Below are 13,586 nucleotides of genomic sequence, written 5' to 3'. Positions count from 1 at the left end.
CGGCAGAAGCATAATTCACAACAATGGCAAGATAGGCACTACCCAAATATTAGCTATTGTAGGGCAGGCACTGAAAAATAATTATGAGCTGAAAGTTTGGGATGCCCTCCCAAACGTGAAGATCAAGAAATGTATCATGGTCGTCAAAAGGAAGAAAGGGAAAACAACTGACAAGAAAGTCGTCACTGCTAGTGCTGACAACAACCCGTGTAGCCACCTTGTGATAACACGTGTCAGGGTAACATATCTTACAGTGAAAAAAGGTACAAACCAAAAGCAATCGTTGAAAACGAGGATGTATTGCTCATGTATGACTTGAAAATAGCCCATCGAGCATGTTGTTGTGAACATGGAAAACAAAGCATTGTGACCGGATATAGCACTCAAAATACAAAAAGGAAGAAAGCCGTCACTGTTACGTCACTGCTGGTGCTCCTGCTTCCCACCGAGCTCGGCCTCATGATGAGAAACCAAACCAAAGCTTTCAGGATCATTGAAATCTCCCGTGATGAAGCTGATTCTGAGGGCCTTTCACTCTCTCACCGCAGGCAGGCAGTGGTCTTTCTGTCTTCTACCGACTCCTCTCCGGCCTTGCCCCCCCTGCTCTGTCTGTGCTTTGTCCCTCTAATATTCCAGCAGGATACACAAGATCTGCCAGCAACCCTCATCTGGTGAATCTGCCAAAATCAAGACTCTCTGCTCACCTTCACTCTTTCATTCCTCTTTTCTCCCACCTCTGGAACAAACTCCCTCACTCTCTTCAATCCCACTCCACCCTCCAGGTCTTCAAAACAGCTGTTCACCACCATCTCTTATCTTCCCCCATCCAAACCCTTGATATTTTCTACCCCCGTTAATACACTCCAACCCACTTCCTTTAAATTCCTTGTTTATCCCGTGTATCCCGCCTCTGCCCTCTGTCTTCGATCGATCTCCCGATGTCCCTGTTGTCTACTGTTGTACTTCCCTCTCTCTCCCCCTCTTGTCTCCCGCTCCCTTTATTATATGTTCTATGCGTAAGCTCTTACATGAGCCTCGACATAGTACACAAAAAAATAAGAAATAAGCCAGCATTGCTAATTGAGGTCTCAGTACCCAGGGACTTTCATTAAAATAACGAGGAAATTAAGAAAATGACCAAGTACCAGGGTCTGAAAAATGAAGTGAAGAGAACCTGGAAACTAAAGAGCATCAACATTGTGCCAGTGATAGATGGAGTAATGGGAGTGATGAGGAAGAACCTCACAGAGCATAAAACTATACTGGGGAATATTACTTCGAATGAAAGACAATTGGAGACTGTCTGGGGTTCATACGTCTGAGGTTGCTGCCCCCTGCCTCACTTATTGCAGTGTCCTCAACTCCCTGGAGCTATGGTTCAACACGTGTCCTCCGCAAAGTTAGGTGCATACCTAAAAAGGCAGGGAACTAGGACCACAGCCGTGCAGGGCAGGATTCCATGTACTCATAGGCTGTGACTCAATGATCTGTGCATGTCACTGACCTGATTGTGTATGTAGTACAAATGGCAAGTCGTGCACAGAGACTTGTGCTGGAATGGTTGATGAAAGCTGCCAGAATTTAAGGACATTCAATGATGGCTCTAATATTGATGTAAATATTAAATAAAAACTGTCAGCTGATAACCTATTCCTTGTGCCTCACCACCTGGCACTTTTGAATGCATGACCTATCTTCTATTCATTATGAGTATCAAATAAACAACTTGAGATGAGATACACAACTTGAGATGAGTACCCCGCCTCTGTGGTCATCCAACAGCATAAACAACAAAAGTTAATATAGGACCTTCCGACTCCATGTAAGAGGCTTCTTATTCTTCCACTTATTCTTCTTCTTTTGTGTGGCACGCCTCAGAGTTGTTGGTCGACACCATTAAGTTAATGCATTTTTAAGCCAATGTAAGAGGCGATCATGAGAAACTCTAAGATGGGGCATTTCGTGGCCTTTTGACCTCGAGTTACCTTATGTAACAGCAAATTGATTATGAAATCGAACTTCCGCTTCCGGTTCTGCTGGCGAGGTACTGTTCTTCCAAGCTCTCCACGTCATCAAAGTTAGGAATTTCCCCATTTGTGTTTTTGTCCAAACTGGACTGTTTATTTTACTGTGTATGTGTCTACTGTGTGTTTCTAGTAAGATCTCGGTTGTAATTCGTGCATACCTGTGTGTAATAGTCGTTTTGTTCGTGCCGCATTTGGAGCCTGGTCCCTTGAGGATTCCCTGTCTCCTCGACAGTCGTTTGTTGTCTATTTATTTTCGTTCTCTCACTGTATTGCTTTTTTCTTTGTCTTTCTTTTCACCCCTTACTTCCCCCAAACATCTTACCCTTTGTTTAAATTAAAGTCTTAATTTAAAAAAAACTCAAACAAAAAAAATCTTAATAATAATTTCCTTCTCTCCTCGTGGCTTCCCCTCCCCCGACCGCGACCACGTGTTTCACCCCACCCGTTTTCTCTCCTTCCTTCATATCTCAATCCTCTCCAGTCGATACTTTTCCAATTCTAGTTTTCACCATACTCCTTCAACCTTTCTCCTTCTTCTTGAGATCCACTTTCACCTAACCTTCAAAAAAAATAAATTCACGAAGAATTTAAAAAGTAGGCCCCTCCTCCCATACTAACACAATTGCTAATACACCTCTCTGTTCCTTCGTTCTCCCCTCACCTGGCTGTCAATCCCCTATTCTTCTGTTCCTGCTTCTGAACCTGTTCTGGAATCCTTCATCCCCTTTAGCCTCCATGCCCTCACTTCAGGGAATTCCCCATATAGTTTTCACGGTTTCGTTAAAAATGTTTAAACTTTCCCCTGCAGTGTTGTATTCTGTTGTATATTATAACATGCTTTTCTTCTTCCTCTTTAAAAGGTTGTCTTCGACTTGCTCATCAAATCACTCCATTTCAAAAATAAATTCCTTTCAACATTCCCTAAACTCACCTGCATTCAACCCCTCCTCCAACGTTTTCAAACGGATCTCTGACTTGAAAATCACAAGAAACTCATTTTGCAATAAATGTTCGTTTTCCATTAATCGTCCAACACTTTCTAAAATCCCAACACACCCCTCCCCTCCTAAACTTCCCCCTCACCCCTCCCCTCTTAAACTCCTCGCTCACTCCTCCCCTCCCCTCCTAAACTCCCCTCTCACCCCTCTCCCCCCTATACCCACCCTTCCCCTTCAAATCTCCCCCCTCACCCCTTCCCTCCCAAACTCCCCCCTCCCCTTCAAATATCCCAACCTCCATTTTTCTTCAATTCTCCCCTCTCACCATTCCTCAAAGCGGCTTCCTCCCCACTTCCTCTCCCTTCCAACTCATACCTCCACCTCCTCCAACCTTATTCCTCACTCTGCCCCCCCCCCCCCACTCCCTCAAACAACACCTCACTGTGCCTCACCCAATCACCATCCAACCTTTTGTCCTCCTCTCATCCTTTCCTTTCTCCTAACTCTTCCGAAATCTCCGACACACTATCAACAGCTCTCCCTACCACCTCCTCTTCCTAATCTTACCCTACCCCTCCCCTCCCCTGTCCTGTATCCGTTGCTCCTCCTTCCCCTTCCTTAACCGTATGGACCTCAAACATCTGGGGCCTTCGCTCAAACCTGACTGATCCCTTTATACAGGTTGCTTCCAACAAACCAGACTTAATCTGCTTAACAGAAACTTTCCTCCTTCAAGATGTCTCTGATTCCATAATATCTCTCCCTGGTTACTCCATCCTCCGCCACACCCCCAGGAGTACCTCTGGCTACGGCTTCCCCTCCGCTCCCACCTTTTGTTCAGATGTGTGTTGTACTGTCCACCAAACAGTGATGACTGCATTTACATCTCGCTGTCTGACAACATGGACCAACTTCTATCCACTCATCCTTACTCTCTCTTACTCATATGTGGCGACTTCAACTGTCATCATGCCAGCTGGTTGGGTGTGGGTACCTCTCACACCAGCCTTGGCACCTCAGCAAAGGACTTCTGCGACTCATTGGGATTGACACAATCTGTCAATTTCCCAACCCGAATCTCAGTCAACGGAGCATCTTCTCTTCTTGACTTGTTTATGACTAACTTCCCTGCAAATGTCTGCTGCTCTTCTTCTGCTCCAATCGCTTCTTCTGATCATGTGCTTGTTGAAGTGGACATCTCTCTGACCATTCTCAGAGAGCCTCCTCAGCACGGACGAGTCTGGCATTTCCTGAGGCCGACTGGCACAGTCTTCAAGCAGCCATCAATCATCTGGACTGGTCTCCCATCTCTACCGCCTCTGACATCAACTCATCCTGGGAATTCTTCCAAAGTAAATTACTCTCTCTCATGCACAGATTTATCCCATCTCGTCTTCAGTTGTCTTACCCTTCCTCCCATCCATGGTACACTGAGTCTTGTGGTGAGGCAGTTGCCCTAAAACAACTTCCCTTTGCCTCATGGAAGGCAATCTCCATTCCTTTCACAAAGCTCGGAACCAGTGAGTGTCTACCCTCAGGAGAGCCAGGAAACAATATCTCTCTACTCTCAAGACTGAACTCTCAAACCTGTCTCCCTCCTCCAAATCCTGGTGGCATCTGGTCAAATCTGTTTCTGGTGTTTCTTCCCTCTCCATCCCCTCACTTACCTCAAACTGCTACACAGCTGACTCGCACGTGAAAAAGCTGAATGCCTCAACTCTGTGTTTGACTCAAAATATTGTGTCCCAAACCCATCTCTCTCTGTAGCCACCTTACCCAGTCATACCCAGCTGCTCCTGGACTCTGTGTCCTTCTCTCCCAACAAGGTGGCGAAGTTTCTGTCAAACCTCGACTCTGATTCTACAACTGGACCAGACGGCATCATCCCACGGGTCCTAAAATTCTGATCTGCCGCTCTTTCACAAACTCTCTCTGTTCTCTTCACCCTCTCTTTTGCTCAAGGTCATCTGCCATCAACTTGGAAATCAGCCAATATTGCCGCTTTACATAAGAAAGGTGCAAAAACAGATCCTTGCAACAACAGACCAATCAGCCTGCTCCCAATTATGAGCAAAGTCATGGAATCCATCATTGCTTCGGATATGAAATCTTTCCTCTTCTCCAATGGCTTGATCTCTGATCATCAATTTGGTTTCAGACATGGTCACTCTACTCTGGACATGCTGCTTCTGCTGTCTCAACAATGGATGGAGGTCCTTAAATGCCAAACAGGAAACCAGAGCTGTCTCCATTGACATATCTCGTGCCTTCGATACGGTCTGGCACCCAGCTCTGCTCAACAAACTCTCCTCTTATGGTATCCATGGAAACCTCCACACATGGTTTGCGGCCTTCCTCGCCGGTCGCAGTCAACATGTGGCCCTGAATGGAATCCTCTCATCTCCCCTTCCTGTTCTGGCTGGAGTTCCCCAAGGTAGTGTTCTGGGCCCTGTGCTTTTTCTGGTCTTCATCAATGATCTCTCCGACTCTCTGGAAAATCCTATCTATCTTTTTCCTGATGACTCCACTCTCTACCGCTCCATATCTCATCCCTCAGATCGACAGGCAGCAGCCTCTTCACTCTCTGCAGACCTGGACAATATCTGAAACTGGTCAAACAAGTGGAACATAAATATCAATCCTGACAAATCTCACACTCTCACTATGTCTCTCCAAAAAGACCATCTGGACAACCCTCCCATCTTCTTTCTCAACAATCTTCTCCAATAAGTTCTGTCACTCAAGATTTTGGGTCTCACTATCTGCCATGATCTTTCCTGGGAAAACCAAATTTCCTCCAAAGCCAGTCGCCGACTGGGCATCCTCTGTCATGTGAAGTCCTTCCTTGGCAAACCTGAGATCCTCACAACATACAAGGATTTCATCCGCAGCTTGGAGTACTGCTCTCCCCTCTGGGCTGGTAGTCCTGCCTCACAACGAGCTCGGCTTCACACTGTAGAAACCAAAGCTTTCAGAATCATTGGAATCTCCCACGATGAAGCTGGCTCTGAGGGCCTTTCACTAGCTCACCGCAGGCAGGTTGGTGGTCTTTCTGCCTTCTACTGACTTCTCTCCGGCTTTGCTCCCCCAGCTCTGTCTGTGCTCTGTCCTCCAAATATTCCTTCAGGTCGCACAAGATCTGCCACAACCCTCTTCTGGTGAAACTGCCAAAATCAAGACTCTCTGCTCACCTTCACTCTTTCAGTCCTCTTTTCTCCCGCCTCTGGAACAAACTCCCTCACTCTCTTCAATCCCACTCCTCCCTCCAGGTCTTCAAAACAGCTGTTCACCACCATCTCTTATCTTCCCCCATTCAAAACTTTTATATTTTCTACCCCCATTAACATTAATCAAAAATTTATTCACCCCAGATCCACTTTTTTGAAATACCGACTTCTTTCCTAGAAGTACTAGCAGTGTCCATTTGTTTTTAACTCTCCCCCCCCCCCCCCCCCACTCCCCATTCTCCCCAAGTTGTCTCCCTCCCACAGATCTCCTGATGTCCCTGTTCTCTATTGTTGTACTTGTGTGCTTTCCTCTCTTTCCCCATCTTGTCTCCCTTTATTATATGTTTTATGTGTCCGTTTATATTTTTGTGATTAATGTTAGCTCTTACACAAGCCTCGATCTTGTTTACAAAATAAATAAATAACACCCAATAATGCACATATTCTAAGAGTATTTTAATAGCAATACATAACAATCTGTATTTAGACAGTGATATCACAGGTTGAGACCACATACTACTTGCCACTATTCCAAATGGTCAAACCTATAACGATATCAGAGCAAACCTTAGTTGTGGGATGTGATGAGTTAATTTATTATGGAACCCAATGAACAATTAGTTTCTGGATGGGTGAGGCGAATGGCCCAGGATTTCCATTGACAAAATTGTTAAAGTTTGACTTACGATTCACATCAAAGTGGCTTAAAAACGAATGGCAATAAATCGCTCGGTATTTTAATTTGCAGAGATAAGACAACCTGACCATAGGAATTTCATTGCTGGAATGGTGAGACTAAGGCCTTGTGTTTTATTGATAGCCTGGTTTGTGTTTCAATACAAATGCACACACCATATAAAACGGTCTTCTGGTTATAGGTGGTTAAAACAAACTGGAATTGCTGTTAACATAAACCAGCAGGACAAGTTACCAAGTTACCATAAACACTTCGTGTGTTACCCTAAACAAGGCCAAGACGAGTGGGAGAACAAAAAAAAAAAAAGAAGAGCCGTCATGGCTCAGAAACATAGTAAGCCATAACAACATTTGTTGGACCGAATCAGACTCGGCCATCGATGCTGTTTAAGATCTGGTGTGCAGTTTGGATAGAGCACGTACCTTCGCCTTTGCCATTAGGCCTTTCAGTGAAAGCCGAGCAGAGGACAGCAAGCGCAAGGCCTCCTTATGATCCGATTTGGTTTTCGAACATGCAATGTAAACTGGTGAGGAAAGTGCATGGGACACAAAGCAATGCATTTTAAAATCAGGAAAGATGAACTTTGAACAACGTGTATTTTCTAGCTTGGTGTATAATAAACTACACAATGAACTTAATTTTCCAAGCACACCATGCCTTGAAACGTAGGAAAATAAGGGCCCAACTATAATTTCCAAACACATAAAGGGTGAGGGTTAATTGAGGCAAGAAGGGGAAGAGGGAAGAGAAGGAATAAAAAAATAAAAAGGGGTTGGGAGGAGAAAGATGCAAGCAGACATGCCAGTGGGGATCGAAGGGAAATTGTTTTTGAAAAGTGCAAAATATTTTGATTATGCTACAAAACCCTTGTCATAATATAAATAAGAAGCCAATATCATGTGAAAGAAAACTAAAACAGACCCAGTTGATATAATCATGGCGTAAGCACCATTCGAGTGTGTGTGTGGCTGGGTAAAAGGGGGGTATATAAATAATGAAAACTTTTATTCACATAATATATAGATCAATTTTCAGGTAACAGACAAATACTGGCATATCTGAGGAAGAAAGGGAGGGCGAGAGGAACGCGTGCAACTTTTTGGTGAGGTCGGTAGGGAGAGGGTTGGAATAGGGCTGAGGTTTGTAAATAATTCTCCCTTTTTGTATGTAGTATGTAGATGGCCCCAAACAGCAGCAGCAGCAGTATCCTTCATTGCTATTTATGAGAGATTAAATACAGTAACAAAACAAGAAAGAGCAATCAAAGATTGCAGACCCTCGCCAGCACGTGTTTTTCATGTTTTTTAAGGCTTTTGTGTCGAAACGAATATGGCGGCCAAACCACGTGACTGATGACGTCATCATTATTTTCTTTCTCCACCAATTTATCCATAGATGATGCTCAATAAATTTCCTCTTAATCGGATGAAGTTTTGTACTTGTCGAATTATGATGTCATAATGAGGAACCTATGACATCATCATGAACAAATTGTATTCCCCATAGAGAGTTCTTTACAATGAGCCATGTCTCATTTTTTTATGCAGTGCTTTCCGAGATATAGAGGTGCAAAGTTTTTTGGTTTTTCCAAAATGGTGCCCGTACCATGTGACATATGACATCATAATTGTCATAAAAAAATTCAACAGGAGGAGGCACACCTATGTTGAAAATTTCCTGTCAATCGGACCAATGGTTGCAGAGAAAATCATATTTATTTTATGCAAACAAACATACAGACAGACAAACAAACAGACAGACAGACATACAGACAGACAGACAAACGGACTCAAATATAATACCCTCTCCTCTGGCGAGAGTAAAGAGAGAGTTCATAGAACACAATATCACAGCCATTGTTCAAGTATACACTTCAATTTTAATAAAATAATGCTATTAAAGATCTTTAAAAAATAATCCAGAGGTTTAGCGCTACCGAAGCAGTCTTATACACCACCCTTATAAACTAATAAAACGACATTCAGTCGCAGTTTAGGAGATTGAGGCTTTATTGATTAGCATGGAACGCAGCATCAATCAGCGTCGGGCATAACCATATAGGCGGCCTCTTCTTCACCCCAATAGTGAATGTACCCTTTCACATGCCATGCCATCTCATGCTATATATAAATATATATAGCATGGTTCTTGGAAGTATGAAGATTTGTGTTCTACAGTGTTCAAGCATATAATTCAATTCACATAAAGGCTTAAAGAGGTTTAAAGGTGCATACATAAATAAATAAATTCTGGCATTTACCGCCGTTTTACCGAGAGTCGACTACATTACCCTATTTAACACATCATTACATTAGTTATTTGTGCTTGTTGTTTGTGTTCTTTATAACGTCCTTAAAAACAGTAAGTTTCCTGTTTGGAATGATTTTCAATAAGGGTTTCGGTTAGGGTTAAGGTTTCGGTTAGGGTTACGGTGAGGGTTTCGGTTAGGTTTACGGTTAGGGTTACGTTTAGGGTTACGGTTAGGGTTAGGGTTACGGTGAGGGTTACGGTGAGGGTTAGGCAGACAGAGTAAAAATATTAACTCTCTCCTCTCTGCGCATACACTGCCGGGACAAATTCAAAGCCAAAGTGCAGTAAAATGAGAAACTTGTCAGCCTATTCATGTTCAAGTGGTGGGAGGTCCAAAATGAGCTCCAATTCGTGTTCAAAATATAATATTCAACTTAAATAAGTTGTTCCATGATCACAAACTGACGATCATAAGCTGAGAAGAGACGGACGGACGGGAGCCTAGATTTGATTGATTAACCTAGATTTTTGCTTCGTGTGCACGGGGTAACAGCAAAGCCAGATTCTTCATTTTAACCTTACACTTGAAAATTCACCTCTCGCCAGCTGTATAGCACTTTCAGCAACATGCCTGAAATACTCAGGGTTGTTGTGCCAAGCATTGTTTTGCAGGTAGCAGCGATGGGACTGTACCAACAACTGCAAGGCCTGCAAAGGCAAAGAAGAAACATGTTTCACCAGAGTGCTTTTTCCATGTAAGTATAAACAGAAAAAAAAAAGAAAAAAATAAAGATCTATGAACAACATTTGGTTCAAAAGCACAATCACAACTTCAAAAGTCATCTATTAAAATCGAAGGAGAGTTCTGCAATCATCATTGTCACTTTTTCAGGCCTATTGATCAATATTAGTTGTTGGAACTTCAACATCAGATAGCACCACCGAAAGAGGTCGATCAAACGTGTCACACTGCAGTTCTGAAGACGGATATTGAAAGCCGATTTTGGATTGGGTGCAGTGTGAAACCGTTTCATAGGCCTTGATGGCAAAAGTGAACACCGACTCGTTTTCATAGAAATCAGATGTGTCAGTGGTCATTGGGAAAGATAAGAGCAGAAAAAGAAACAATTCAACACACATGCAAAGAAAAGACAAATGACCCATTCAAGTGTACGGCCTCAGAGGGACATGGAAGAGGGAGGGGGGATTAAGGCCAAACAAGAGTGAAAGGGAAGTCTTTATGAATATGGACCGAGGAAAATTGTTAAAAAGTAGGGAAAATTATCCACAAGCTTGCCTGCACACACATCCATGCTTACCACTGGCTCACTAAGTTTGCTTCCCATGCAATGATGTGCATGCACTTAGATACCTTAAAAAGAAAGCATTGCAAACTTTATCGTATCTATACCGGCCAAGTCAATGGTAAGGCGAAGGCACGAGGTCACGTACCTTCTCATTGCTGTCAGCATCGTCAGAAAATCCACTGCCATACAGCTGTGCATACAGCTTCCAGATCTCTGCGTCGGAGATGGACGAAGTCACACGTCCAAAGAGCTCTCGAAGTTTCCCTCTCAAGGCAGTCGCTGGTTTTCCCTTCCTGTCCAATAGACCATCTACCACAGCTCTAACAAGGATGCTCAGGACCTGAAATACACACAAGACCTAAAGATAAGACGGCTCTTGCTTTAGAGTAAAAGTAACATTTTACAAGTTGAATATAAATGCAGCCTCTCAATCAATGAAGTCCCCATGTACCCTGGACTTCAGCTTCAGAGAAGCTCGTATGCTACACTAGAAAATAACAAGCGTTACGCCTCGGTCCCCCGTCGGTGAAGTGATGTGAGTTGACAAAGTGGAAGACGCAAGGCGGCCATCTTGGATTTTAACGTGGCGACCCAATTTTCAATAGCGTTCTTCCTTATGCCTAGATACACCCACACACCAGATTAGAAGTTGGTACTTCGCTTATTTTTCAAGATATTTCGCTCACAAGGTTCAGACATATATGGTGGCGGCCATCTTGGATTTTGACGTGGCGACCCAATTTTCAATAGGGTTCTTCCTTATGCCGAGATACACCCACACACCAGATTAGAAGTTGGTACTTCGCTTATTTTTCAAGATATTCCGCTCACAAGGTTCAGACATACATGGCGTCAGACATACATGGCGGCGGCCATCTTGGATTTTGGCGTGGGTTGCACCCACACACCAAATTAGAATTCGGTCCTTCGCTTACGCATGCACGCACGTACGCACGCACGCGAAAACCATAGTCCCCCTTTCGCTCCGCGGTGCGACGGGGGACAAAAAGGGACACTCTTTGTTACTCTTTTGTAACCTCTTTTTCGGATAAAGGATGATTTGCTTGAGAACCGAATGTGGATGCAGAATGTAAAGAATGGACACAATAATAAGGTTGAAGAGATTAAGATTATATGAAGATTAAGGTGAAGGTCTCTTTCGAAAGTCCAGGGTACATGGGGGACTTCATTGATTGAGAGTCTGCATTTATATTCAACTTGTAAAATGTTACTTTTGAGAAAAGAGGTTGCTTTACACACGCAGTAAAACCATGACAAAAATAATATCAGAATCGACCATCTATGATCTATGTTGGCCTAAATTTAACAACGCGGAATGAGCCGAGCTCTTCCACCAAAAAAAAGCCAGGCACTTTTGTTTTCAAAAAGGTGTGATCAAATAATCAGCAACCTGATCTACATTTTATGAGAATAAAATGGTTCAAAAGTAGTTTCAAGATTTTTTGACCTGTTCCCCCCTCCACACACCTTCTCCCAACCAACAGAGCTAATTCAGGTGATGATCATGTCAAGTTCACATCGTTCATTTTTGATAGATTGATTGACTTTAGATTAGTAATGATTGTGTGACAGGCTGCTAGAGAGATAGCGATTCCCAATCCACCAGACGAGTGCTGTGTTCCTTGGATCACTTCTCCCACCCCTTGGAACTTGACTGGTCCAAGAGAGCAGGTTCAAGGTAGCTTCGCCCAGCTGAGTGTCCCTGTCCCTCTTCCTCAGTCAATTAGCAGATTTCTTCTATTTGCCTTAAAAATGGTTCATTAATTTATCGAATCGAGCAGTTATGCCACCTTTGGTAATTAGGGGGTTCCTGTAATTTGAAGCATCTATCCCTGACCATACTCAGTTTCTAGAGTTCCGGTTCTGTGGAAGCAATTTCCAAGGCTAACAAAACTATTTATTAAATCGATCAATTTGTACTCTGGGGTTTGGGGTTTGGGGGGGGGGGGGGTGCTGGAAGCCCCCTTTGACTTTTTTTCGCAATTTTTTTTTACAGCCGCTGGGCATTTCAAATTCTCCCATCATGACCTATTTACTAGGGTCTTGCGCACATTTTGATACCACATGCGTCCAAATCAGACTTACCTTTCAGGTGTCACATAACAATTAGTAGACACATGTTCAAAAAAAACTACAATTTTTGCAAATGTTTATGTGCAGCAAACACAAGTGAATAAAGGTTGATTATCGCAATTACAACAAAAAACACAATACATGCATGAGGACACTGATGGTGGAAATTAATTGGCCTGTGATTCCTTCAGTGTTTTAGCATGTTGTCTAAGATATACTGAATATTTATAGTACAATAGAATTAGGCAATAATTAGACAAATTAAAATATGGAAAAAATAATTTTACCATCGCGTTCATTACGTGAAGATCCACAGTGCCTTCAGAAAATATTCACACCCCTTGACCTTTTTTCACATTTTGTTGTTTCAGCCTGAATTTTTAAAATGGATTAAATTGATATTTTTTGTTACTTATATACACATAATTCCCCATAATGACAAAGTGAAAACATGTTTGAAGAAATATTTACAAATTAGTTAAAAATGAAACACAGAAATATCTAATTACCCTGCGCTCGCGAAGCCAAAAGCGGGGTTAAGCAGTTAAGTGCGTGTGCCGTGTCTACATTTTTAAAATTCATTTTCTCGGCAACCGTTGGTCCGAATTACACGAAATTTTCACCACAGGGGCGCCTCCGCCTGTATAATTTTTTTATTCATAACTATGAAGTCATCGGTCACGTGGTACGGACGCCATCTTGGAAAAACGTTACACCTCTATATCTCCCAAACCGGTCAATGGAAAAAATGGAAACATGGCTCATTGTCAAGTACTCCCCATGGGGAATAAGATATGTTGATGATGATGTCATTGGTGCCTTCATTATGACATCATAATTCGACAAGTACAACACTTGATCTGATGAGTATGAAAAAAAAAATTCCTCTGCAACTGTTAGTCCGATTGGCGCGAAATTTTCAGAATATGAGCGGCTCCTCCTGTGGAATTTTTTAAATGATAATTATGACGTCATATGCCACATGGCACAGGCACCATCTTGGAAAAATCGAAAAAAGTTGCACCTCTATATCTCCGAAACGACCA

At 42.9% G+C, this 13,586-nt stretch overlaps 1 protein-coding gene across 3 annotated transcripts in view; it reads right to left on the bottom strand.

Annotated features, from left to right (window-relative positions):
• TTC27 (tetratricopeptide repeat domain 27) overlaps nucleotides 1-13,586 on the bottom strand; it is a 169,856-nt gene that overhangs the window by 785 nt on the left and 155,485 nt on the right. For all 3 annotated transcript variants that reach the window (XM_078784402.1, XM_078784403.1, XM_078784404.1), the window contains 3 exons: nucleotides 10,592-10,786; nucleotides 9,736-9,847; nucleotides 7,312-7,412 (listed from right to left, as the gene is read on the bottom strand). In XM_078784402.1, coding sequence (XP_078640528.1) covers nucleotides 7,312-7,412; nucleotides 9,736-9,847; nucleotides 10,592-10,786 — 408 coding nt within the window. The remainder of the gene's footprint in view (nucleotides 1-7,311; nucleotides 7,413-9,735; nucleotides 9,848-10,591; nucleotides 10,787-13,586) is intronic.

Source organism: Myxine glutinosa, chromosome 9, assembly GCF_964187855.1.
Source record: "Myxine glutinosa chromosome 9, kmMyxGlut1.1, whole genome shotgun sequence".
NCBI lineage: Eukaryota > Metazoa > Chordata > Myxini > Myxiniformes > Myxinidae > Myxine > Myxine glutinosa.
The sequence above is the reverse complement of the archived record's forward strand: the minus strand, read 5'-3'. Positions and strand labels throughout refer to the sequence as shown.